The sequence below is a fragment of the Melanostigma gelatinosum genome (genome assembly GCF_949748355.1).
Source record: "Melanostigma gelatinosum genome assembly, chromosome: 7".
Taxonomy (NCBI): domain Eukaryota; kingdom Metazoa; phylum Chordata; class Actinopteri; order Perciformes; family Zoarcidae; genus Melanostigma; species Melanostigma gelatinosum.
In genome coordinates this window covers 19,781,306-19,808,673 of record NC_136640.1, presented here as the reverse complement: position 1 = coordinate 19,808,673, position 27,368 = coordinate 19,781,306, and the positions used below count along the sequence as shown (strand labels likewise).

The 27,368-nt window shown below is 43.6% G+C and overlaps 1 protein-coding gene across 1 annotated transcript; it reads left to right on the top strand.

The window, feature by feature from the left end:
* Positions 1 to 1,362: 1,362 nt before the first annotated feature.
* yap1 (Yes1 associated transcriptional regulator) lies at positions 1,363 to 26,038 on the top strand. Its single transcript, XM_079271523.1, has 8 exons — positions 1,363 to 2,144; positions 3,252 to 3,481; positions 11,850 to 11,968; positions 13,302 to 13,415; positions 18,734 to 18,891; positions 21,023 to 21,150; positions 22,296 to 22,408; positions 23,094 to 26,038. The coding sequence occupies exons 1-8, from the start codon at positions 1,944 to 1,946 to the stop codon at positions 23,327 to 23,329; spliced, it is 1,299 nt and encodes a 432-aa protein (XP_079127649.1). The 5' UTR covers positions 1,363 to 1,943; the 3' UTR covers positions 23,330 to 26,038.
* Positions 26,039 to 27,368: the final 1,330 nt, after the last annotated feature.

The following is a 27,368-nucleotide window of genomic DNA, read 5'->3' as shown; positions in this document are numbered from 1 at the left end:
ATCGCACAGATTTAAAAAGATAAATAAATAAAAAGAAAGTGTGGTGTGAGTTATACAATCATTTGATGCGCCTTGAATGGATACATTGGGAAATGATAGGAGAAATATGAATTCATAGGACGTTTGTATTAATATATACTGATACACTGCTAGAATAATTACAATAAAGAGGCCGTAATACAAGGAAGTCATCATATGGAATAACATAACAATTCAATTTTACTCATCTTCAATTCGAAGTTTCCAAACGTTCGTAATCGAATAAAAACGAATAACTTCCATAAACAATTGTATACGGACAAATTCAAATTGAGACGTGCATCTGTTAAAGAAACATGAGCACGTGACTGGCAGAGCAAAGCCCTGTTAATCTGCTTTACAGTGTCTGCGGGTATTTAATAGGGCTTCATAATCATTCATTCAGTGGATGTATGGGAAAAAGAGTTGAAACAGAGCCTCTGTATCCAAAGAGAGTGGATCTTGACAAAATGATTTCTCAATGGAAGAGGGGCCTCATTAGCATAACAATTGTGGGAAACTGCATGGATCTACTTTTCATGAGCACTGTAAAAAAAAAAAAAAGGAGTACCATTATATATACTGATGAGAGAAAGTGTGGCTTTGAGTTATTCTTAAAATCACTGAGTTGTGATAATTATGCATAATCATGAATAGCCAAAATATAGAACATGTTATACATAAACACAAACGATAAAGACCTTCTAACACTCAAACACCCTAAAAACACTTTAAAAATAAAATAATAATTGCAAATTGGCAAAAAAATTGTTGAGTTGAGATTTTGACATTGCTTCCACAAACCTATTGCTCATCTACATGTGCATTTTTTGGAGGTTATACAGCTGAACTAATTGTGAAACTCGCATGCTTATTGTATTTTAATTTTTTACTTTTTTACTTACTTAACATTTTGGCAGAGTCATCATTTAATGTTTTCACAAGTGGGCTCCGGTTGGCATCAGCAGGGGTCCTTATTGTATTCAAAGGGTTGCCAACTAAATAGGGAGCACTTTAATTTGGCAATTGTTGTCCAGATTATCTAATTAATGTGTAATAATTACCGTTCGGTTGCCCCATCGATTATAGAAGAAACATGACCGAAAGTCACCATGTCATTTGGGGAAAAATCTGTCAAAATCCTGGTTTGAGTTGATGAGCATGAAAACGTTGTGACATATATATCATAAAATGTGTGTTTTGGGTTCGAATTAATGAAAGTTATTGTTTATGACGTAAAAGGGTAAACCTTTGGCATAAAAAGCTTGTTTCTGGCCCCTGGGCTTCACTGACTGTACCTTTAAAGACTCTTGTCCCAATTAATCCGAAGCCCCGCCTCCGGAGCAGACATCCCAAGAGTCATGAAGTTTGATGTCCTGCCCAAAGTTTAGACTGGAGCAAAAGTTTTTTTTTTTCTGGAAAGTGAGCTGCAGAGATTTGTTCTTCGCACTATGAATCTCTCGTGTAAGAAAATTCACTAACAGCCTCAACTTTGGCCGAAACACAGAAGAAGTGCGTTTTGTGCTGTTGTTGTTTTTTCGTCTTTTGTGGCTTCGTGTGCTCTTTTTTTTTTTTCTTTTTTCTTTTTTGTGGAAAAGTTTTGGGGCCGGGGACGACAACACCGATTTCCAGTGTGGAGTAGATATGCGCTTTGTTACATTCTCAAGAATGCCAGCGAGAAACAACAGGAAAGCGCTGTCTTTCACAGCTAACACACTTCGGAAGAAAACAAAGTCCTCGACTGTTCGACTTTAGAATGACTCGGGGTCACTTTTTCTGAGTGTCGTCGATATTTCCTGCTGTGTGAAAAAAAAGAGGAAAAAAAAAAAGTTTGGGATTGTCTCAAACTTCTTTTTTTTTGTTGGTGAATTCCTCAACGCAACATTTTCGGACACGCACAAAGTTGGCAGACAGTTTTGGGAGCAATGGATCCGAGCCAGCATAACCCTCCTGCCGGACACCAGATCGTCCATGTACGGGGCGACTCCGAGACCGACCTGGAGGCTCTTTTTAACGCCGTGATGAACCCGAAAAACACGATCGTGCCCCCTTGCGTACCCATGAGGATGAGGAAACTGCCAGACTCCTTCTTCAAACCCCCTGAACCAAAGTCCCATTCCAGACAAGTAAGCCCGCCCCGTCTCTCCTCTGCCCCCTTTCCCAGAAATCACGACGAGAGCACAGAGGCCCGTCCTGTGGGGACTCGGGGCCCACGGTTCACGAGTGGGAGCCTGCAGTCACTTCATATGAGCAGTTAGGATATCACCACTGGGCTTAAAGCGGCTGTAAATTATAGCATATTATAGCCCTTGTTTATTAAGACTTATTTGTACTTAAATGTCTCCCACCCTCCTTTACATATACCGTAATAGTAAATGAGCTTAAACTTTTTCAACAAGTTGTCATTAGGTTGGTAATCACTGCAGAGAAAAAGCCCGAGTGGCTGTGTGTTAGAGAGTCACCAAAATATCCTGAAAAGCCATTTGTTTGTCCTCAGCGATGGGCCCATTGGTGGAAAAAATAACATTATTACTTTACGCGAGTTGTCAGGTTGGCTGAACCCACACGGCCTTTAGTGGAACGTGCACACACAGTGTGTGTACATGTTTTAGTTACGTCCATGCATAGAAAGGTAACAATGATGTGGACATAATGAAATCATTCCGTTTTTGTGTTCAAGATGAATTGCTACCACACACACACAACTGTTGCTTGTGGTCTCTGTGGAGAGTTTCTTCTCGTCAGTGCGCATGCGTTGCTGTGCAGCCAGTCTGCGCTCTCCTCTGTCCCACACAGGCCTCATCCTTATTAAACAACTCTCAAACTTGCCTACACATGCATATGGAAATAACTAACATACGGCGTGAAGTGATTATATTGTATGAGACGTGAGTGAAATGTGAAATCAGAATAATTCATGCAAACTTAATGTGCACACAAAAAAACCCAACTTATCTCTTATGGTGTGTGTCCTGTAGTTCTTTAAATCCTTACTAGTATCTGTGAGCTGGCCTCAAATACAGTATTGTACACGTTTGTTTTATAAATACTCAATGAGACAGTTATTCACGATAGGATCAAATGTAATAACCTTTTTGAACTGTATATACTTCTACTTTTGGACATGCTTGTTTTTCTTCATAACAATATCAGATGAAACTTGGTGAAAAGGGTCCCTAAGGGAAAGCCTATGGGACTGCATTCACACTGCCTCTCCTCCAACCCCAACACAGGTCAGCACCGACGCTGGGACCGGCGGAGTCCTCCCACCCCACCACGTCCGAGCACACTCGTCCCCGGCCTCCCTTCAGCTGGGGGTCGTTACCGTCGGCTCCCTGTCTGGCATGCCCCCGCCCTCCCCTCAACATCTCCGTCAGTCTTCGTACGAGATTCCCGATGACGTGCCCCTGCCCCCGGGGTGGGAGATGGCCAAGACCCCCTCGGGCCAGAGATACTTCCTCAAGTAAGTATGCTGGAAACAAGTGTCAACACTGTTTCTTGCGTTATACAGTCTTTGAAAAAAGCTTCAAAGTTTGCAACTTGATCTGTGTTTTTGAAAATGAATGGGTGGCTTTGAAAGGAGATGAAGTGCTTCATTGATATTTAGCACATAGAGCCAACAGCTCTGTTCTACTGACACCACTTTGCACTCTGATAAAGATGCATCTGTGGTCTTTACCGTTAACCACCCAACTATCTCATCCATATCATGGAAAATAAGTCAAACAAGACCATAATAAGACATTAATAGACCTTCATGCAAGTGTAGGAACCCGGTGACTCTTGCGTGACCTCTTAAAGTTGAGAAGAGTCACTCCAGTATGTCCAAGGAACACTTCCGCCTGCACCAATGGTCGATACAAGTCCCAACCTCCCAGAGAAGCGGTCTCGGGATCGGACTCTGCACGGTGTACATTATGCTGACAATAATTTGCAAATCTGCCGCGGCGCACAATGGTGGCCAGTGTGCTTCGAAAAGAGACAATTGCAATCGTTGAATTGTGGGTTATTAAATTTGGTGGCCTCTGCAAAGAAGGGAGACGTCTTTTGAGGGGCTGCTGCTGTGTGTGGTGCTCCTTGTCTTGGGCTCAGGTTTCAGTAGAGACAATGGATCATTGTAGCTGCCCCAGACAGCAGAGGACAGACATCTTTACAAAAGTCATCCGCGAACCAGCACATCTCCACATTGATGATCCAAAGTATACTTTTGAAAAAAATAGTAGTTCGTGGTTATAGCAGAGCTCTTTAGGACTGTCAGTTTAGGGCTGTGAGGGTTTTTCTTTGTGTTCTTTCTCACTTTTCTTCTGTATTTGTCTTAAAGCGGCGTCCTGAAGAGCATCTGCTCGTTGTGAAATGTTCCAAAGTGTAGTAAGACGCTCAGCAGCTCGTGATTTCGAGATGATTTGACATCAAAAGTCGTCCTTCTTACTCCCCTCAAAGACGTTTACTGTTCTAGGAAATATAAATTTCTGACACGGGGTCTGAACCAACACCATAGCCTCAAATGTACTTGGATCCAAAAGCAGCTTTCAGTACCAGATGTTTTAAGGTTTCACATCTGGAGAACATCTGGGCCCTTTTTTAGGAGGCTCTTCTAAAATTGTACAAAAGCACTGCGGGAGGGGGGGGGGGTATAAGAGGGAGAAAAAACACGATTCCCTCGACTCGCCCAGGATCACTGCAGTTGTTTAGCGACTGAGTGATCTAATGCGCCTCCAGACAATGAAGCAACTTTGTAAACAAAATTGAAGTTTGGAAAAAGCCAATCGTGTACAGCTTCAGTTCAAACGTTTGTTGCACCATTACGTTTTGTTGTTTGTCTTTTTTCATTTTTTATAAATTCAAACAACGTGTAATTTGTTCTGTTGTTTAACAAATTGTGTAATTGTCAAAGAGTTCTGTTTTTTCTGCTGCTTTTATATTGAAAACAAAGCGGATACAGAACTGTCTCCGATTGATTGATTGATCATTGATAAAGGCACAGTTTAGGTTTGTACCATGTGGCTGCAGAGCTGCATTCTCGATAGTAAAAAGAACAATTTAATCTAAATCCTGAATATTAAACATGTAATTGTTCTACAATTCATTTTAGTCTCTGCTCGTATGTGTTTACAAGTCAATTCCAAAACTGGAGCATCGCGCATCCTATGGCTTTGGGGGAATAGTCGTGTCACAGTTGAGAACTGTGTTTTGAGTGGCATGCTGTACAGCTGGAGTAAGTGTAGTACACAGTGTTTGTGTTCAGGTCAGGGAAAACTCTGGCAGACATCTTCCATACGCCGCACACATCAAAGTGGAGATATTTGATCTGGAATACGGGCGGCCTCGGCAGAGCTGCTGGAAAAGACACTCCCCTATTTATAAACAGGGGTTGTCCGACCGAGACGCGTTGCAGAAGGAGTGAAGTTGAGAAGAGCGAGAGAGAGAGAGAGAGAGAGAGTTTGGGGGTGGGGAGTCTGTCACCAGCGAGCAGAGCCGAGCGGGGGCTCACATTTCACTCAGGTGACCGCTGTTGTCCTTAGAGATGAATCAATTCAGGGTGAAAGTTTTTAAAACATTTTTTAAATAATGTGTTTCTCCACCTCTGTTGTTTACTAGTACACTACAGGATCATGCAGGGGGGGGGGGGGGAGTGGCCTCTGTGGGTCACATTGGACACCGATGTCCCACTCCCCTTTTTTAAAGCCAGGCTCTGCTTTGGTATGAATGGAGCCGTGGCGCTGTGATGGCGCCTCTTTTGTGTCAATGGAGTTAAATAACAGCCATGTGGAGATGACTAGAAGAGAGGCCAAGAGAAACCCCGGCCCTCCCTTTGTCCCGGCAGTGAAACAGTGATCTTTATTCAGACCACAGGCCTGTTGAGACTCATGTGAGCCTTCCCAAAATAGACAAATGGTTTGACATGAAGTTTTAAAGATGGCGGAGGGAGAGGGCAGCGGCCTTCTTCAGACTATGCTGCTCACAGTTGCTAGTAAGTAATTGAGCTTGTGCAAGAGAAACAGTGCTGACAGCCTCAGTTTGGCCCGGTGTGTTTTAGTGATCAGTGCTGAAACAAGTAGTAGATCATTTGCTTATTCAGTCAAAATCTATTTGCAACATATTGGTCATTTATTGACAAAAAAATGCTGAACTATATTTGTTTCCAGCTTCTCATTTTTTTCAGGATTTTCTGCTGTTCTCTCTTTTTTTTCTATTATTGTAAATTTGGATTCCAAACTGTTATTGATGTCACTTTAGGCTCTTGGGAATATTAATAATAAAAAACGCTTAAAAAAAAAAAGGTTAACAAAAGTTTAACCATTTGAATTATTGGTTGTTGTCGCCCCGATGAAAATATGAGCAAATCTCCTGCAAAAAGAATCTCAATTTTGTTTTGACTATAACATAAATAACGAAAACCTTAAGCTGAGGAGAAGTCTGAGAACACTGGGAGAATGTCAACAAAGTCTGTTGACCTTTCCTCCTCTTTCTTCCAGCAGTTTGCTGTGGCCTTTGATTTACGACAGCAGGGGCAGGGAGGTTGGGTCACCTTGCTTGGTGCGGGGATGGGGGGGGGGGGGGGGTCTCCAGGGCTGGGTCATAAACTAATGAAGGTTTCTAATTTAGACACACCGGTAAACTAGGAGGGGTAATCACTGTTTCCGGGCGCTTATTAAATGCAGCTTTGAATGAGCTTTTAGTCCGTGGGAAGTCAGCCCTAAGCGGAGGGAAGCTTTGGGGGGGGGGGGGGGGTAGCTATTGTCTGCCCTCAGGGGCAGGTAGAGCTGAGTGCCGACGGACACTTTTGTCTTTTCTCAATTGGATTTTAAACCGTTTTGATGAGCCTGGTTTCCCACAACCAGAACGGCTGACTCTCCTCTTAACAGCGATCGTAAAGGGTCAAATTATTATGTATTATAGGCTACTACTAATTATTTAACTATGTGTTTTTTTTACACTGTAAATTGTTGGGCACAATCCTGGTTAACAAGGAAAACTAGGCAGGCTGAGAACAAGTCGGTCTTCAGTGGACCCTATATGGGGTTTCCTGGACATCTGTTGCGCTAAAAACAAGTCCGAGAGGCCCCCTATTAGAGCAGGAGAGATCAGAGTGTTTATTTGGACCTTATGCTCTCATTGTATGCAGTCGATATCTATTTGGACTGTGATATTAACAAAAAATGTCTGGTTCTTGTTGTAAAATCTCCAACATTTTTCCTATTGAGCGACAAAAAGCTACCATTTCATTCTTGTATTTCTGTCCCCTTTTCCCTTTTGATATGAAATAAAAAAAATACCGACAGTCCATTGAGAGCTGCACACAAATGGCGTGGTTGTGTAAAAGTCAGTTGCCTGGCTGCTTTTTTTTGTTTTTTAATTTGCACATTTGTTTGTCGACACCTTATATATCACAGCAGAGCTGATCTAATCGCCTGGCTCACACTGATCTCATACTCGCCATCTTATGTAAGCATTACGCGTAATGCCGAGATATTTTCAGTGTCGACTGTTACGTAATTTACTTAAAGCTTGACGCGATAAGTACGCAAATTGGATTTGAAATGAAGCAGTTGAGACCGCTCGGTCAGTCACGGATGGTGCTGGGAAGACTGGGCTGTAAGCCTGCGCGGGAGCCCTCATTCGGAGCAAACTTTGTGTTTGACAAACTTTTGGTTTATTGACCACACACACAGACAAGGCCCTTCCTGTTCAACTGGGGCCTGTCAGCTCAGTACACAAATGGGACTGTGAGAAAGTCCGGCTCGTGTTTACCAAAGTCTTGATGTAACACCTCTGTCCCAGACATCAATGCCTCCACTGTCACTGAGTGCATCTCCACAGAGATGTAGTATCGGGCTCATGGGCCGTCTCAGGTGGGGTTGAGAGTTCCCAAAAACGACTCTAACCATAGCACCTGGTGGCAACGGGATAGTGCTTGGACAACGAAATAGAGAAACATTTGCATTAATATTGTCGGTTGCAGCATTCATACATTTAAACTATTCTTTACCATTAAAACGCATAATTGTGCCGATGTAGTGCAGTCAGTGTTTGACTGGCCCTCCTTCTGTAAGGACACTTCTTAAATACATTCGTCTTTTGAATTGTTCTTTGAAAACAAGCAGCAGTCAAACTGAACCTTCTGAGCGCCGTCCTGGTACTTTGTGAATTAGTTGCTTCGTTAGGAAGTATGATGAGACAAACCCTCCTTCAAAGGGAAACTTAAAGCCACAATAGGGTCACAGAGGTTGCCACAATAGGGTCACAGAGGTTGCCCCAATAATCTCTCTTGATGATGTCCTGCTGATAGAGAGGCAGCCAGGCATCCCCATTCAACCAGAGTGGAGGTGGTCATCCTCATCTTAGAGGCCTGATTACATCTTGCCTCCCATAGTGCACCCTTTAGTCATCGGCTTCAACCACCTTGCAAGCACATACTCCCTGGGTGGAACCACTGTGGCCTGAGGATCCCATTTTTAACATTTGACAACTCGGCTGTAGGGGGTGTGCTTCGTCGCTGCTGCACTCCTCATAGCTTCACTCCCTTGTTTCACGCCAGCGAAAACGCAGATTTTGACATCTGGCTTTGAGGAGAGACGGTTTCAGCGGAATAAAACGCTCTATCTGGCCTCGCGTCTAGCTTTGATCTGCTGTTTTTGGCAGGTAGCAGAGCTGATTCAGAGACATGTTAAACCGCAGGGCAGACTTATTTTTGGATGGAACATTCTCCTCAAAGCCAGATGTAAACGCCGCAGTTTTCACGGATGTAAACAGGCGAGCGCCGTGTTCGGTTTGTTGTACTGCTGTAATCAGACGAGGCCTGTGAAACAAGTGCAACATTCAGACGTCTTCACTTGGATCTCTTTGAGGATGTCGAACCTCTGCTGGAGCTACTCTGTGAAGCTGACTCCAGTCAAATCTTTTGATTCATTCACAGGCGTTTGAACATACATTTAAACGACTGATAGAGAAAAAGTCTATCTTGAATGTCCTTAGCATAGAAAAAAGAGTCTAGTTTAGCCTTTATGCAAAAGGTCCCACTCCCTCCTCCTCAGCAAGACACATTATAAATAACGCTGACACAATAAACGCCACCTTGATAATTGGGCCATCAGTCAAGGAGATGTCAAGTGCCTGGGTGGATCAAGAGTCCTCCTCCGTGCTAAGCCACAGTCGACCATGATGATAGCTTGAGCAAAAAGGAGCGGGCGCGCTGCGTAGTTTGCTCCTACATGAAGATGAGCAGCACTGGCTAGTTTGAATTCAAATAAGATTCTACGTTTTAATGGCAGGAGTAGCGTAACCACTCCTGGAGTACAATGCGCTCCTCCGCTCTTGATCCATGTGACCAAAACCACACATGCATTTTATCTAAGCATCATCTTATTGTTTTAGCATGTCGGGTTGGACAACAACCCAAAAAAACAGTAAAAACATGCGATTGTTGTTTTCAACTGTGTCGAACGAGGCCTAACCCACAGCCCGTTCGCTCTGTGTCCACTGCCCTGCCCCGGGGGGGGGAGCAGGGTGTGGTGGTCGTCCTGCTGAGCTCGCCGTGGTGTCATGACATGTAAAGACAACACCGAGCAGTTGTGAGGTTGCAGATCATCAGCAATTCCGAACAGCAACTGGTGGCCTCCAGCCGTCCCAGCAGTTGCCATGACATTGTTTTGTTTTATGTCTCGGGCGACAGGAAGCGGCGTATGGCCCCGGACCATATCGGGTTCGGGGCAGGTCGAGTGAATGGATTATCTTTTAGCTTGAAGAATCTGGTGATGAATTACTGGGCTCTCTGTAACTTATTCACCAGTTCCCTCATACAGCGCAGTGCTCGGAAACCTTCGCAGCGTGTATATTTATATCACAGGCGCTTTGCTGAAGCTGTGTTTACATGTGTTTTGATTGATTTGAGCCACAAACTTCGGCCTCCCACGCTGGGGTTTGACAGAAAATCCAATATTTGTACTTTCATCTGTGCTAGGAGAAGCCCAAGTTAAGGAGGTGCGGATACGGATTCATCAGAGCTCTTATAGGCTTTGAGGTTATACATTTTCAGCCGCGTTTTCTTTCCACTTGTAGCATTTCTGTTTGGCGTTTGTGTACCAGGATGTGCAGGCCTCTCATTTATGATAAGTCCTCCCTTCCCTTATCCCCGTGCTGCTCTCGGAGTCTCCTCCCCTCTCCTCGATAATAAATGTCATAGTTTCCAGAGTGGGAAGGAGGCAGTGAAGGGGGCAGGGCGGGCGCTCGGAGTGTAACAGGACCACAGCAACTCACGCAGCCAATGGAATTCAGAGGGATTGCTTCCGTAGATGCCCCCCCCCCCCTCTTTCACTTTTTTGTCCCCCCTTCTTTTCTGTAGTTGTCTCACCCCGCTCCCTGTGACCCTTCTTTCTCAAAGGGCCCCCTCCAATCTGAGCACTTCCAGCTATTTTGCTTGGTTTGTGGTGTGTGTGTGTGTGTGTGTGTGTGTGTGAGGGCTGGGGGAGGGTTTGGTAGGGGATTTGGCAGCTCCTTTGATCAGTAAAGCATAAACAAGAGGGGGCTTCAAAATGGGTTGCATTGTGTAGGGGGGGGGGGGGTGCTGAGTCAGGCCCTCTCGCTCTCTGGCCTGGGATAGAGAGCAGACAGCCAGGCTGGGATTACCGCAGAGGCCAAAAGACCCTCTGAATCTCTCACTTCACCCAGCTGTTCTAAAATCTGGGCTAATGGCGCTCTGGGATCAAATTCACAGCGAGTCGTAAAGAGTCTCACCGGGTTGAGGAGCGTGATTTTTTGCAGGGTGCAGTATATAGATTGCCGAGGGTAATATTTCATTGCGTTGTGAACAAACTCTATTTTTCTCACTTGTATAAAATAATTCGGCCACTAAATAGGGTTGTGGTGTTGCAAAACCACGCTACTGGAGTCTGAGGCTCTGTTTGAGGCAAGGCCTTTTTTAAATGGGACGCTTGGAAAAACAAAACAAAAAGCACAAGTGAATAGTGGGGTTTTAGGTCGTAGCTCAGTCTGTGCCTTTGTCAAGCAGGTGAAAGCTTTGTAAATGTGGCGCCAGATTGTTAAAGCCCCTGACACTCCACAGTGTCCGAGCCACTTCCAGGAAAAAAGGACCCCCTGCGTTGAGCCCTGGGACTGACCCTCCCTCAAAAGAGAGGGTCCTGCTCGGAAGAGGAGGGCTTCCTGTATTAGCTTTCCATCTTAATCAAGCAACAAGTACCAACAAAGCACTAATTATCAATGCCTTCACAGAATGCAACACAATGCCCCCCCCTCCCCCGCTCCCCCCCGCTCCCCACTCCTGTCCCCGGCAAAGACGAGCCGTAAAATAGATGGAGCAACATTGTTTGGCGTCACAATAGTTGTTTTGAAACCAATCATAGCAAGTGTTGGGCTTCCATGCAGTCCCACGTGATGGCGATTCATTTCTAGTCGTCTAGTGTTGTCGTTTGCTGCTTGTTTTTTTTTGTTGTCTTTTATCATTTATAACTTTATTTTAATTCAAAACAAGGTGCAGTTTACCCATTCTGATTCATGGCGTACAACTTTTAAGTGAGGAAAAAGTGAAAAAAAAGCGATCCCAGTCCTATATTGAACAGTGGGTTCAGACTGGGTCCAAACAGCTGAGTTTGGTTTCCTGTAACAGTCATAGTTTACAGAAAGCAGGCGTTGGATTCAGTGTTTTCATCAAAGAGCTTGTTGAAACTGCTCTGAGTCACTAGTTCCTGCATGTGACCTGATGTTTCACGTTGATACGGCCCCTGGTTTGAACTCACTACTGATTACTACTGGAAAACACCTTGACGGGCCATTTTTTAGGACTTATTTATTTTGGCCATCTTGTCTCCCTACAGCCACATTGATCAGACCACGACCTGGCAGGATCCTCGCAAGGCCCTGCTCCAGATGAACCAGGCTCCCCCTCCCAGTTCTGTGCCAGTGCAGCAACAGAACATTATGAACCCAGCCAGTGGTATGTATGCCGTGACTTCATTACGTTTAGTTTTACCAGAGAAGCAGCACATGACATGTATTTACAGATCAAGTTCTTCAACGTGGGACGTTCAGCATTAAACTAAACGTGATGTTATTTCTGGCCGTCTTCTTACTTTCATACCACGTACAGTAGAAGTCGGGAGCAGTCTGGTCTAGTTTTTACACGTCACTAAGACTCTGTGCACCTCACTTCTGGCCAATGCGGTTGGAATTTGCCCGAGGTGAGTTAAGGCCGAGGTAGAACGTGACGGGTCCTGTCTGACATGTTTGGGAGCTCCGTGACTCACAGAATACAGAGTTTACTGATGAAGTCTTTCTGTATTCTCAAATCGTTGCTGGCAACCTTAAAGCGAATCTTAAACAGAAGATACAATAACCTTGAATGTGGTGAAAAGTAATGTGCTACGATTTGTCTTTGCCGTCACTTTCCCATATAGCCCGTTTATTTTTGACCCAGTTAGTGGAAGAGATAGATGGATGAGCGGATGGATGGATAGATTTTATTTTGAACTTGTAACAAATGATAAGAACACAAAGAAGAATCATCAATAACATAAACGGGAAACAGATGCAGCAAATTATAAATGAATAAATATTACATGTTTGAAAGGGAATAGGCAGAGGTAGATGCGTATAATGTCCTGCCCCTTTAACTTAAGCTTGAATAATGAAATCATTGTTTATCACATACGCATAAAAAATCATGTCAATATAAAAACGAAACAAAAAAACAGTAAGAAGAAGAACAACAACAATGGTCCTGAGAGAGACATGGCGGACCGAGACCCCACTTTTCAGGTGGTCTTGGTCTGTTTTTTTTGTTTTTTGGTCCGCACCAGAGTTTGATTGACAGCTTTCACACCAGCCCGCATGGACCGTCCTACGGACCCGAGTTCATTTTAAGCAAAGCGAACAGGTTAGGCTTGATGGCACCTTTTTAGTTTCCTGGTGTGATAGCAGCTTTCCTCTTAAGATACAATCCGCCAACATCTTTTGTGTGTTGCCGGAAAGTAAATAGTTTGTTGCTTTGTACAGAATTTGTGTAGTCTTAAATGCTACCAAATCCATGACCTCTCTCTCTCTCTCTATATATATATATATATATATATATATATATATATATATATATATATATATATATATATACTGCTTCTTCAAATAAAGTATGCTGTAATTATGCACAATTATGTACAATAGCTAAGCTGTTACCGTTGCTATATGTTGCACAATTATGTCATTTAAAGAACAATCGGAGGCGTGACTGAACCACAAGCATCTCTCCAACATTATTGTTGCCTGTCATCCCTCAGGTCCTCTCCCTGAGGCCTGGGAACAAGCTATTACATCAGAGGGAGAAATTTACTACATCAACCACAAGAACAAGACCACATCCTGGCTTGACCCACGACTTGACCCGCGCTTTGGTGAGTTTGCTATAGAGAGGATTTCCTTAGTTTACTTCTTGATTTAATTCAAAATACCATGTTTGCTCTTCTTATTAAATCAAGAAACTTTATTATGAGGCACCCAAAAAAATCATTGTTGCTACCTAAAAGTTTTAACAGTGTATTTATGATATATTAAGTTGAAGGAAGTCTTTTTATAGGGTAAAAAGTTTCTTAAACATGTTTTTGTGACAGCAGTTTACGTTCCCCCAGTATAAAGTTCTGGCTAATCCATAAAAGATGCATCACCACAATGTAATAGTGGGTTCAGTTCTGTATGATTCATTGCTTCTTGCACCGCACTACATTGTTCCGGAGTGACTAGCCATACCATCGGTTGTTGAAACCAGATTTCACAGAACCCCCCCCCCCCAACACACACTCAAAATCTGCACCGAACCTTTTGTCAGCCATTTTAGTGTTCGAGCAACAGCTGAGTTAGCCATTAATCCCCCGGGCCGAGCTTAAGTTTGACAGTCAGCTTTCAGTGTGCGGTGGCCAGGGTTTGGTGAATTAGCGACAGGACCTGCTACATGTGTAGAGATTTCTCTGCGGCCATGGGAATGAGCTAATCCTCCTGTGCAAGGAAGACTCCCAGAGATGAAGGTTCCTGCTGATGTCACTCTGACTCATTTACGCTTCAGGTGCCGTCCCTCCTTTGCAGCAGCGTTCCCCAGGGAGGCTAACCCTGGTTCACAAAGGCAACATGTGTGAATCAGCACGCAGCCTGTTTTCCTGTTTTAATTTTAGCTGTACTTTATTTTTATTTTTTTATTATTATCGAGCCTGGCCACTTCAAGGGCAGGTTTTTTTTTTTTTTTTCTGTCAGCAATTGCGAGTCCCACTCTAAAGGCAGGCAGGAAAGTTGAAAACAGAGTTGTAAGGGGAGTGGGGCAGCTGGGGAGAGATGGCGGCTCGGATCGGCGGAGCTCTTTGAAGATTTATAAGTCTTGAACACACACAAGGCTGCTGGGCCCCTGAAAGCGAGCGAGAGGGAGAAAGAGATGACGTTAACTCATTGTGTGCCATCAAACATAATTTTGTTCCACGTGAGATAAAATCCTTCTGTGCTTAATACTTTTAATAGCTGACATTTACACCCCCTTATGTTGCTCACATGCTGTCGTTTTTTTAATCCTTTAGATTTTATGAAAGATTTCTAAGTGACATGCACTTCAAACTACTTGGTATTTCACAGTGTGGTTGAAGGGGAACCGAATGATATTCTTTGTCGTTATTCTTCAATCACATTTTTCTTTTTTCTTTTTTTACATGCGAGCACAGTAATGCGCTCCTCGGCTTCAGAAACGTGTATACTTCTGCTATGTAGGTCTCCGATGGTAAGCCAGCTGCTTTGATAATGGAGGCTAATTTGAGCTCTGAGAAGAAAAGCAGCGGAGCGCCTTTAACTGAGGGCTGTTGCCGGCTGGCTTTCCCCTGCGTGAGGCCCAGTGCAGGCACAGCCCCATTCTGCTCCAGCTCCAGACAGACTTGAATCTCTGCCAGGCCTCTTTATTCTGTGGTCCAACTCTTAATCTGTTCCAGACCTTTTCAGTCAAAGAACTCCAATGTGAGAGGGGAGGTGGGGGGCAGGGAGAGAGAGGCAAGGCGAAAGGGGAAGAAAGAAAAACAGAGGAACAGAGGGAATATGCCGACGGGATAAGCATGCATCCTCTTTAACATCCAAGGAGGTGGTGAGCAGCGAACAAGCCATGAGTGCACTGTGGCCGAGTTCGAGGGGGGGTGGCTCTGTGTAGATATGAGGAACAGCATGGCAAAAACATACTAGGAGGATACTGGAGAGCACAAACAGACAGATTTCCCCCGGGAGAGGATCAGTCTGCTTTGAAGCCTTCATCGTTTGTTTGTCGAGAGGACTTCACCAGAAAAGTTGGCGTAGTGTGATGAGGCAGCAGTGAGTCAGTTTAAAGGGTCGGTTCATTCTGACGTTCTCACATGTTGTTTTTGTTGTTGTTATTATTATTAATTTTTTTACATCTTAGCTTTTTGCACCAACTCCAATACCATGCAGGTGAACTGCATTTAGTTTGAGGTACAAAAAGCTTTTAAAAATACGTTTTTAGAAAAGCTCAACAGTCACGTTCTTTAAAACGACCGTCACACCTATTTTGGATAACCCACTGAGCTTGTTGTGAGCAGCTTTATTCAAGCTGCTTACTACTTATGATGAAGTCCCTATCAACTATTTGGGGTGAAATGACCATTTAAGAGGGATACCTTCCAGTTGATTTTCACGGAGATAATATTTGCATTCTGGTTTTTATTTGACTGAAATAAAGTACTTTAATTGAACAGTTAAATGCAACACAACTTCAAATTTGAAGCTGTAAAATACTTCCCGTAAAGGCAGGCCTACGCTGTTGATTTTTCCTGACAAACTCTGATAAAACAGTGTTTTTATCACATCCAGACTGTTTCCCCACTCTTCTTATCTCAACGCTAGAAAGACAACACCTTCTCAAGTGGCCTTTTTAAACAAATGAATTTGAAAAATGCAATCCGTTTTCAGACTTTTTAATTTGACAGCAGACTAATATTTACCATGCCTTCAAAAGGTGCTGAGCCCTGTTCACACAGAGAACTTCCTGCAGCTGGCACACCCTCAACCCCACCAGCCCCAGGTGATCTCGTGGTGCAATGTGCCTGACAGTGTGATCGGCTGATAAGGGCCTGTGTTGCTGGCCGCGTTGTGTTGCAGGGGCGCGTGAAGAGGACAAAAGGCAGACGGCATTAACTTGTCTCTTATCTGACCGGGACCACCAGCTATCACCGCCCATATGGGCTGCTGCCTTCAATCTCCCCTTCCAAAATCACACGCATACACACACACGCGTCTCCACAGCCGAGTCTGGCCTCCGTTTCTTATGCTATCACTCTGGCCCTGAACTGAACCTGTCCTTCGCTGCTATCTCACCCACAGATGTAATTCCCTGCTGCGATATGCTCATTGTTTGGGCATAGTTCCTCCAGTAACAGTGGTTACTGTTAGCTGTTTGGGCTGTGACAGAGTCCTTGACTTGGGGGGTTTCAGTAGAAAGTCCGCTGTAAGACTGCGTTCGCCAACATATGGTTGTGTGTGTCAAATGCCCCGTTCACTGTTCAATGCATACTCTTCCTCAAGACTCGCACCTTCAAGAACAATTACAGTTGATTTCAACTTGCCGTTATTTACGTAGTTGTGGCTACGCTAACATTGTAGCATTAGCTTATGATAACACTGCACTCTCCATTGTGATGGCTTCCATCTTGGAACATGTCGGTGTCAATACGTTACAGTCAGTTGGGGCAGAAAATCAGCAGGCTAACGATGAACAAGCCAACATTTTACCCATGGCGATGTCAAGTTTAGTAGGTCAAAGTTGAAACTGGTAGTATGCAAACTGATGTAAGTTTACAATAGACCGTTATGGTAATACACTCCAAATAAGTGTAGCTGTCTGGTCGTGGTTTCTTGCCCTGTCAGACTTCCTATTAGCGATGCTACACATCGAGTGCAATGTCGTTATTGTTACAAGCGATTGGTCACACTGTGAGAATATAGACCCGGGTTGTTTGAAACCATACGGTTCCTTTTTAATGTTTGGCCTTCTGTGTCGGTGAGTCTTTCTCCTCGTGCCTCTGCTTCAAAGCTCAGGCCACTGCAGAGCTGCAGCTGCTGACATGGCCTATGTTGCAGCAGCTGTAGCTTGAGAACTGCTAATGGTGCCCCGACGGTGGAGCGCTCCAGCCTCAAACGCCCTCAGTATCTGCAAGAGATAAGAAGCGGGGAGAAGTAACACACTCTCCCATGGCTTCAGTTGATATGTGTGTGGGAGAGTTGAGGCGGCTCCAGGGCTCTCTGTGTGTGTGTGTGCAGGGGTGGGGTTGTTGGGGGGAGGCAGCGTGGACGGAGAGGGGGAGAGGGGGATGACTGCAGGCAGGGCGGGGCCTGCAGAGCTTCCCAGGGAGAGCCCTGAGCCGCGGTTCATTCAGCTCCTGAGATAGTGTAAACAGACAGTGATTGAATGGTGATGAGAAAGGTGCCGGGGCGGGCAGGACAGCACAGAGAGGCAGCCCCGCATGAAAATTGCCCCCCCCCCCGCCAAAGGCTTTGTTTTGGTTGGTACTTGAAGCGCATAAGCAAACAGCTCTCACCATTGGTTCCATTACTGTTACACCCCTCGTGGTCAAGCGCATTTGCTTCTCTTTCCCCACTGTAGTGACAAAGTGTGTGACCTACTTTGCATGCATAGATTGCTGTGCTGCTTTCATAAAACATGTTTATTGGACCCACCCTCGCTGGAGTAAAGAATAACAAAGATTTCACTGGGGGAGCAGCTGTGTTTCTCAACACGCACGCATTTGTTCTGATAAAGTAAACTTGCTGGTAGCTTTGTCAGTGCACAGCGCAATTATATTTCTCGGGTGAAAGAACGTTCAAATGAAAGTTGATAGTGGTGCAGCGTTTAAAGAACCTAATCGATTATAAAATGCATTTATCTGATTGGCACACAGGCCCGTCAGGCCAGGGTTAAGAGACAATCAGTCCTGAAGTATAATCTGTTAAGAAGGAAACAAAACGCACAATGAAAGGATAAGTCATAACTGATGCAATGCACGAAAGTAACAGAGCCTGTCTTAGTCAGTGAGTGGGAGGGGATCAGGTCTTACAGGAATAGTGATTGTTTCACACACTAGGTAGAAGACTTCCCTTGTCCTACATAACCTGCTGCACTGGCTTCACCCCTTTACAAGTCCACCGTGTCAACAAAAAACGCTCAAGTTGTCAGTCTTGTTACGCAGCCAGGCATTAAAAGGCGTGTGTTCCGGATACGGTGGTGCATTTTTAAGTGTACCGGGGAACCTACATCCGATATTGAATCGTGTCATCGTTAAAACTACTCGTATCGTTGTGGCCGAACCTCAGAAAGGGGATGGAAAAAAAACAAAGACATCCCATCCTGCTTAATTGAGACCCAGAAGAGTTCCCCTGTTTGCCTCTAAAGACATTTTTTTTCTGTTCGGTTTGTACGTTTCTCTATAGAATATCGACTATGCTCAATCTGGACACGGATATACTGGATTCACCAGTTTCTCTTTGTCCTCTCTAGTTCCTTTGATATCAAGCAGCCCCTGACTATTTTTTAAAAGTTTAGATACATTTAGAGTGTCTGTATGCCAGGTTTAAAATGAACACTGTACATATTATACAGTAGTAACAGAATGCAATGTTTCAAATGAACACCACGCTACAGCGGCAACAGACTTGAACTCCTCTCCGTTTGTCTCTTTTGCAGCCCTGAACCAGCAGAGGATCTCCCAGAGTGCTCCAGTGAAGCAGGGAGGGCAGCTCCCTCCCGGAATCATGGGAGGCAACAACCAGATGAGACTGCAGCAGATCGAGAAGGAGCGGCTGAGACTGAAGCAACAGGAGCTACTTCGGCAGAGACCACAGGTCAGGAATCGAGAGTTAAAGCGTTTCCAAAAAAAAAAATGTTCAAAGGCCTTTTGGGAAGCGCTGCGGCCTCCATGGAGGAACAACTCGCTTGTATCAAAGGGTCTCGAGGTCAATACTTTCAGGATGTGGAAGTCCGTCAGCGTAGCAGCAGGACACTGGATCCCTAACTGCTCACGAGTGAAATGAGATCATCGATGTGATGGCACTTATCCCGAGTATGCCTTTTTTAAATATGAAATTCCGAGGTAGTGGCGGTGTACGCTTCTTTGATCGCTCTTTATTGTTGCAGCACCCTGCAATGAAGTCCCCCGTGAGTCATGCGCGTTCATTTTATCACTTCCTAACTGTGATGAGTCACTGCGCCGCCCACACAGGGTGGTGGAGCCGAGTCGTTTACTCAAGGCCGTGTCATTACCACCAGGAAGAGAGCTTTGTTATTATGAATGAGGGTGCTGCTGGTGACTTGTTTACCAAGCCATTCCCATGAAGTTCACCCGTGTAGGAAGTGTCCTGCGTGTGTTCGTGCTCCAGGCTGAAGCTGGCAGAAGATGATTTGGACTGTCCTTACTGAAGGTCCTCAGAGCACATGCAATGGTTTAGCTTAAGTAGCCTGGTTACTGTCAGCTTTCTGGAATGTCACGCAAAGGAGAAATCTAGTTTGCATCATGAGGTACGAGATGAAGAGAAATGTAATTAACGCAACCTGGTTTCTATTCATTAGCCGTGTCAAAGCCCTAAACTGGTGTCTAACTTTTTTGTTTCTTTTTTTGCATCTTTGTGTATGTAAACAAAGGTTTCATAATAACCAGGTTATTTCAGTGCATGCATTTTCTATTTCCTGCCTTCCTACCTGATTTCTCTTGGTTTGTGTGCATGCAAGGAAAACATTATGATGCAGAGTCTGGGTTTCTGGCACAACTTCTGGCAACTTACCAGGGTGGCACGGAGAAGGGAAAACATCTGAAGTGGTCCAAACTCCAGCAACACTTGGAAGTATACACAACAACTTTAATCTTTGACCAGTTGTTCTGTGTACTACAAGTGTTGCTGGAGTTTTGACCTCTTTAAGAAAACATCATGACGCATGAGCAGCACAGTTACCCGGACCTCCAACAGCCTCACTTTCCAGTAAAACAAAGCTTAATGGAAAATAACAGATGATGGGATTGCAGAGCAGACCGTATACATTTCAAGAGCTCCTCTATCAGGCGATTGACTAGATTCTGGTAAACCCCAAATTTCTGTAACTTTTCGGGAAGTTTTGAATTTGGAAGACCATTCTGTGTTTGCAAATATAGGAGAGCCATGAGTGTGCAGGCGCTATGCTTGTGTGGGGAGTTCAACTTTGGGGCAATGCTTGCCACACCCAAATGGATTCCACATGGTATGAAGTATGATGAAGAACCGGCGGCGATGTATGCAACTTGCTGGTGGCAGTCCAGTGCTGACGCTGCTCAGTCATGCTCAAAAAGGAAGCCACAGTACACAACTCTCATAGCCCCTGCTAATCCACAGCAGATTGTTTACATCTGTGCAAAAGTAGTCGTTTTGAGAAGGAAACACCTTCCAGCGCTGCTGCGAGTACAGCTGGAAAAACATCTTATTTTACAAAAGGCTAACTACGGCTTTTTATTCATCTTTTTTTGTCTCGGAGAATGTCGTGTCCAGTTCTCCTCAACCACAACAAAATAGAAGCTTCCAATAAGCCCTTTAAGGCGTCCTGCAGCAGTTTCTACATCCACACCAACAACCTTCCATTGGCTCTCTGTTGTTGTCTCCGACCCCGTAAAAGTTTAATGAGATCTCAAACGGGGACATTGGTGAAGTCACTGCACCTTCCCGTTCAAGGACCTCCAGAGGAAGGAGGTGAAAAAGAACATGACTTCATATCCGTTTATCTGATCCGAGCATGTGCAGAAAACATTTGACACCCTGTATGGAGGAGGAATGGAGAGCAGCAGTCTGTTTGTAATTCCTTCATTTAACATTTGATGCAGTGATAGCAGTGCAGCAGGAGCACATGGGAGTTGTGACATGTTTTCATGAAGCTGTGTGCAATTAAGCCTCTGCGGTTAGGTTTGGGGTCGATTGTGTTGCTCATGGGGTTTTTGTGCTTTATCGTCCGCAGGAGCTCGCTATAAGGAATCAGCTGCCTACTAGTATGGATCAAGATGGCGGCACGAACCCCGTGTCCTCCCCTATGGCCCAGGATGCCCGGACCATGACCGCCAACAGCTCTGACCCATTCCTCAACAGGTTGGTTTGATACAAAACCCAGGAGTAGCCTCCGCAGAGCGTCATTTCCCCGAGTCCAGTACAATCACAGCCGAGCTGCAGTTGGCGAGGGCTTCCAATTCTGGTTCAGCTCGTCAGACTTGACGTATGTTTGAGCTCCGGTGAGAGCTCCTAGAGTTACACAAGCAGCACAAACAGAAGGCCAGTCTCTGGGCTGAACCCTCCTCACATGGTAATGTCTCACACAGACCAGCAGCTTTGTGACAGCGTTCATTGCACTCTGGTGACCCCTGGTGCACAACTGCTGCAATACAGGCCGGCAGAGCCTAAGCGGTGGTGTGGAAAAATATGATAAAACACTTTATTCAAAGTGGAGATGAACGCATTTTACAATTTTATTAGTAACAACACAAAACCCGATGGACCGACACTGGATCTGAAAACGGCTGCACGTAGAAAACAAAAAACTGTCTCTTCCCATCTGTAAGTGCTGCTCCATGGCATTCTGGGAAATCACTCCTAGCAGTTCAAGCTCCAGTTCTTCTGTGAGCGGAGGAAGTGAGAAAAGAGCTGAATAGCAAGCAGGCCATGAGAACATGTGGTTCAGTCAGTAGACGGGCCGACCTAATCTCCCCTCCTCCCCCCGTCGCCTCCACTCCCCGACTCTCACAATGGCCTCATTCATCCCGCCTCTGCCATACTCTGCCTACATATTTTTCCTCTGCTAATTAGTATAGGCTTGTCAAATGTCCTCTCTCAGCCTCTTTGTCTCTCTGCTGTCCCGTTCATTGTTGCTCTTTTTCCTATATTCTGCCGTAGAGCGCGAGATACTGAAGCTCGGCGTCGCTGGGGATTAGTCACCGCAGTCGTTCAAATACACATAACTGTTGAAGCGTGGATGTATGCAGAAGGTCCCCGAGGGAATTGAGGCCACACTGTTACTTTTCAGCCTGTGTGCTTTTAATAACAGAGTGTGTTTTTGCTTTGTTGGATCAGTTAATTAGATTCACGTAGTTCAGTTTCAAAGCAGTTAAGTAAAAGTCATCAAGGCCATCCGCAAACTCTGCCCGAGACAAAAAGCTTTTTTTATTCCCTTCAGTTTGATGGAAATCATGATGTTATGAGCGATGGTGCAGAGTTCACAACAGAGACGTCTTTATTTTCAGCGGGACCTACCACTCCAGGGACGAGAGCACAGACAGCGGCTTGAGTATGAGCAGCTACAGCGTCCCTCGCACTCCAGACGACTTCCTCAACAGCGTGGATGAGATGGACACAGGTGAGGCTGGAAGCAACATCAACGTCTTTTCTGAGCATCTCTTTGCACGGCTGTCGATGAACCTCCTGTAGTTGGTGCTCACCTCTTTCTCCCAGCGTAGTTTAGTGTAACGCCACATTGCATTCACACCGGCTGAATAGAACAGATTGATCCCATGTTGAAAAATTAACGACACGGCTGTCTTGGCTCGTTTATATTTCACATTTCTTTCCACCATGAGGCAGACGTCATAGCTGTCTTCACCCTCATCTCCTGCTCGTAATTACTACTAGGAGTCTGATGTGACTGTTTTGTTTTTTTCCTCAGTTGGCTGCTCATATTTACAGCCTGTACAAAAAGATAGGAACGTGTTTCAATTACCTAAACTAATGGACCAAGCTGACAAGATCTTCCAAACACTCTAGTTTGCTTAGTAAAATCATATCATGGGGATATATTATACTCATTTGCAGGTTCATACTTGTATTTTGGGTTTTCTACCAGAACACGCTTACATAATTACATGTTAAAAAAAACACTTTTCAGCCCCCCCACTCCCTCCCAAAGAAATTCCAGTCTGCTCTGTATTGTCCTATGTGGTTGTTCAAGGATCAGCAATGGTATAGGCTGCAACAACCAGATCGGGGCATCTCTAGAATTTCATGATGTACCCCCTTTTAAAAAATGTTTTTTTACTGTTCATTAGGGGACCCTCTTCCACCCTCCATGGCAACACAGCCCAGCCGCTTCCCCGACTACCTGGACGCCATCCCGGGTACAGACGTAGACCTGGGCACCCTCGAGAGTGAGAGCATGGCGGTGGAGGGCGAAGAGCTGATGCCCAGTCTCCAGGAGGCTTTGAGCTCCGACATCCTCAATGACATGGAAACGGTGCTGGCGGCTACCAAGATCGACAAGGAGAGCTTCCTCACGTGGTTATAGAAGATCCGAGCAGGACGCTGCTCACTCCTCGCCCCACACTTTAAACTGCTGCCTGCTCTTATCTGTGAAGGAGCCATAGATGCTTTGACAAGACGTTTCAGCGAGCCTCTCCGGACTTCGGTTTCTGTCTCGGCATGTAAGGCCAACCTCTTTTGAGGCAGTATTGTTCTTTTCTTTTCACTGGTGTGTTATCTCTTTATTTTGTCTGCGTCTTCAAGGCTGGCCCATGAACAGACAATAACGCAAGGGTCCCCAAATCTTTCACAGATCTGTCAGTGAATCTAGGGGTCGTTCCTTCCCCTGGTCTCTCCTCAAAGCTGAGCTGGGTGGGCTGCATGAACTCTTCTGCAAGGACTGCCATCATCAGTTGTCGTCTGAAGTCGCTGGTGCCTCTTTTATTCTTGCAATATAGCATGAAGCAGCACTACTTAACTGCGTTTGGGACTATTGCATCTAGCTTATATAGCTTTATATTTGGCCTTGTACGTTTTTATCCTTTTTTTTTTTTATAGTTTGTTTTCAACGAACCTGAGAAACCAAAAATGATGTATTTGAAGCATAAAGAACAATACTGATTTGGAGTAAAGGTAATGTGAAGCCTGGGGACCGACTACATTGCTGCTTGGCTGTGCCAGCAAGTCTAAGTTAAACCTTTGATAGATCAAGTGCCTTCAGTAGTATTTTTTTGAGACGCGAGCAACATGAACAATTACTAAGTTTCTGTAATGCAGCAATAAGCATTGGGCTGTGTTCGCTCACATCAGCCACACTTTCCTCTATCTAATGTTCAATAATCACAATTGTATTTTTGTTTTATAAACACAAAGGGGATTTAGGGATTTCTGCTTTTATTTTATTTTTTAAACCCAAGCTTCTAAGTATCAGTCTTATCCAAGCCTAAATCATGAGTCATTCTTTGTTTTATCTTTTTTAGTATCCTTTTGTTTTTAGGTTACTACATATATGTATGATAGCTTTGATCAAATGGCATTTTGCTTGTTTTTAATGTCTTTCATAGATTAATTAATACTTTTTATTTTTTTTTTAATGGGGTCAACTGTTTTCACAGCACACCACTTCACCAGGATGAAGTCTGCCAAGACTCAGAATGATTCAGTTTGGGCTTTTTCTTTTAACCATTTAGCTGATTCACTGCTTTACGTTATACATATTAGTGTTAATGTTTTTGTTTTTTTGATGATGACATGCAGCTTTTACTATCTTTCCTAAACCGTAACCAAAAAGGTAGATCTCTTTGGCAAAAACAGAAACTACAGCTCTTTGATCAATTGAACCTTTTGACATATGTACAGTATACAAAAGTTACAACAGTCTTCCTAAAGGCGGAGCGGAACAACTCTGCGCGACGCTACGTGTGTTGAAATGAGGGGTTTATATAGACTACAGCTAGGACAAGTTGAAGCAGGTTTGAGAGCCATGTTGAGGGGTAGTGTAGAAGGCCAGGGTTTGACTGACGGTGGTGAGTTACGCGGATTGTTGATTTTTTATTTTTTTTTGTGTGTGTGAAATAATTAAGAAACAATCAGTTGATATCTCAGTCAGGAATTGTTGTGGCAGATTCCAAAGATGTTTTTTTTTGTAATGACGCTAACACTTAATTTTGCTTCCATTTTCACAGAGTCCAGAACCAGTATGATTTGTAAATCAGCCTCTGAACACACTGTATAAGCTAATGAGAAAATGATGTAGGTTTAAAGTGTTAATGGAAATGTCTATGAATAGGTCTAGCTGAGAGATTCTTATGATTTTCTTTTTTTTTTTTTTGGCAAGATGGTTGTTTTGAGTGACTAACCCTGAGATTTAAGGACGAGGTTTCAGAACAGAGCAGTAAGTGATTCTTCTATAAGCGCTCACATGTTTACATTATCTCTGAGTAGGAAACTGCTCACAGCTGCAGTGGAGACAAACACACTGGCAATTCTCTCATGATCACGTTATTTTGATGTTTACACCACGACTACATCTTTGCATGACTGCAGCAGTAACCTTTGAATAGTCAGCTTGCTGTGCATGCCCTTGGTTTGAGTCCTTGGAGGGTGTCACACTGATTCTGTTGCCAATAAATAGTTGGCGGCATTAACTTGATGGAACAATATTGTTTTTGTTTTTAGATCAGAGATCACGAAATTTTTTTTTATTCTGTGTGAGAAACCTCTTTTTAGTTTGGATTTTATTGATCATTAAATCATGTGTTGATGAATTTAAGATGGATAAACAGTGTTGGTGAGAACAATGCAACTAAAACGAGTGGTACACTACAGTGCTTGTATTGCACGGCTACGGTTTTCATTTTGATGCAATGCCGCATTTTGTCACACAAACCTGATTTTATGCTTACTTAGTGTGTAATTGTCTGAGCGTATTAGCTGTTGACTGTCATTGTAGCAGTAGAACTAATCACACAAGTTAAAGGATTTTGTATTTAGAGTTTTCTAAATGCACATGAAATGAATTTATATTCAGTCATGATCTGTTCTTTTCTTTTTTTCGATAGATATGTGCATGTGTTTTAGAACAATAAATTCTGTTACATTATATCTCGCTTCATATGATACTTTGAAATTGGCCTGAAATAAAGTATATACTTTTGTGGTAATATTTTTCTTGTGTGGCATTGTATTTGATCGTATTTCAAAAATGAATTCTAAATATCTGTACCTACCCTTTAAGCTTGTATTGTGCTCATGGAGATACAGGAACTCGTCATTTTGAAGTATTGTACATTAAATGTATGACCTACTTGCAATAGAATAAAAACCTGCATCTTCTCAGTTAATGCAAACACGCCCTTATATGGTGCATGTGAGTAAATCACATCTATTTTAAGCAAATTAACATTAGTCTTGGCTCATGCAGTATGTTGTCTTTTGATATATATATATAGCTGTATATCTATATCTCTGCGAAGGCCCTATTGAAACTGAAACGTTTCATCATCTTCTGCCAAAGGAATTGGCTTTTTGGGGGCTTTATCATGCTCATTTCACCTAAATGTATGAAGGTTTGTAAGTACATATAGACCTAATAGACCTTTGTGATTAAAAGTTATCAAAAAATGTACATTTGATGGAATGGTGAAGCAGTAGCGTACATGATTCACCATTAAACAAAAAGCTCATATATTTCAACTGGACTTGCTCAAATCTGCCCCAAACTTGCCATGCCTGATAACAGTCATACCTGAGGATGTCTACAAGCCAATTTTCCCTCAGTCATAGCGCAACAGGAAGTCAGCGTTATGTGACAAACAGCATCCGATTTACATGATGCGGTTTGGTATTTGCAATACATAATTTGGGCGCGTTGTCCGATGGCCGTGTAAGCTGGCCTCCTGCCAGTACCCCCAACATGCACAGAGGTATGATTTATTTTGGACTTTTTTCGACTTACTAGACTACACCTTTTTTCATACTGAACTATGAGTTTCATGAGTTTTTTGGTCAAACTATACTATGAGTTTTTTTCGACATACTATACTAATGCTTTTTCATTACTCTGTTCATCATACTATACCATCACTTTTACGATGCTATTACTCTATGACTTTTTTTGGCATACTATGTTGACTTTTTATGACTTTTGTAGACATACTATAGACCTACTATGACTTCTTATGCATGTATTCAAATTGCTATACTATGCCATTTTTATACATTTTTCGTCATACTATATGGCTTTATTGAATATTTTCGACATCCTATACTATGAATTTATGACTATTCAACTTACTATGCGTTTTTATGACATCTTTTCGACATACTATGTTATGATCTTATTCAACACACTATAGTACTATACTTTAGACAACCTATACTTTTACGTGTTTATGACTATTCTCCATACTAAGACTTGTTTTACTTACTTTACCATTATATAAAGACTTTTTTTCAGCATTACATACCATGCCTTTTTTCATCATACTATACTTTGACTTTTTATGAATTTATTCGACTTACTATACTGTGCCATTTTTATACTTTTTTTGTCATACTATACGTACTATACATACTATACCCTC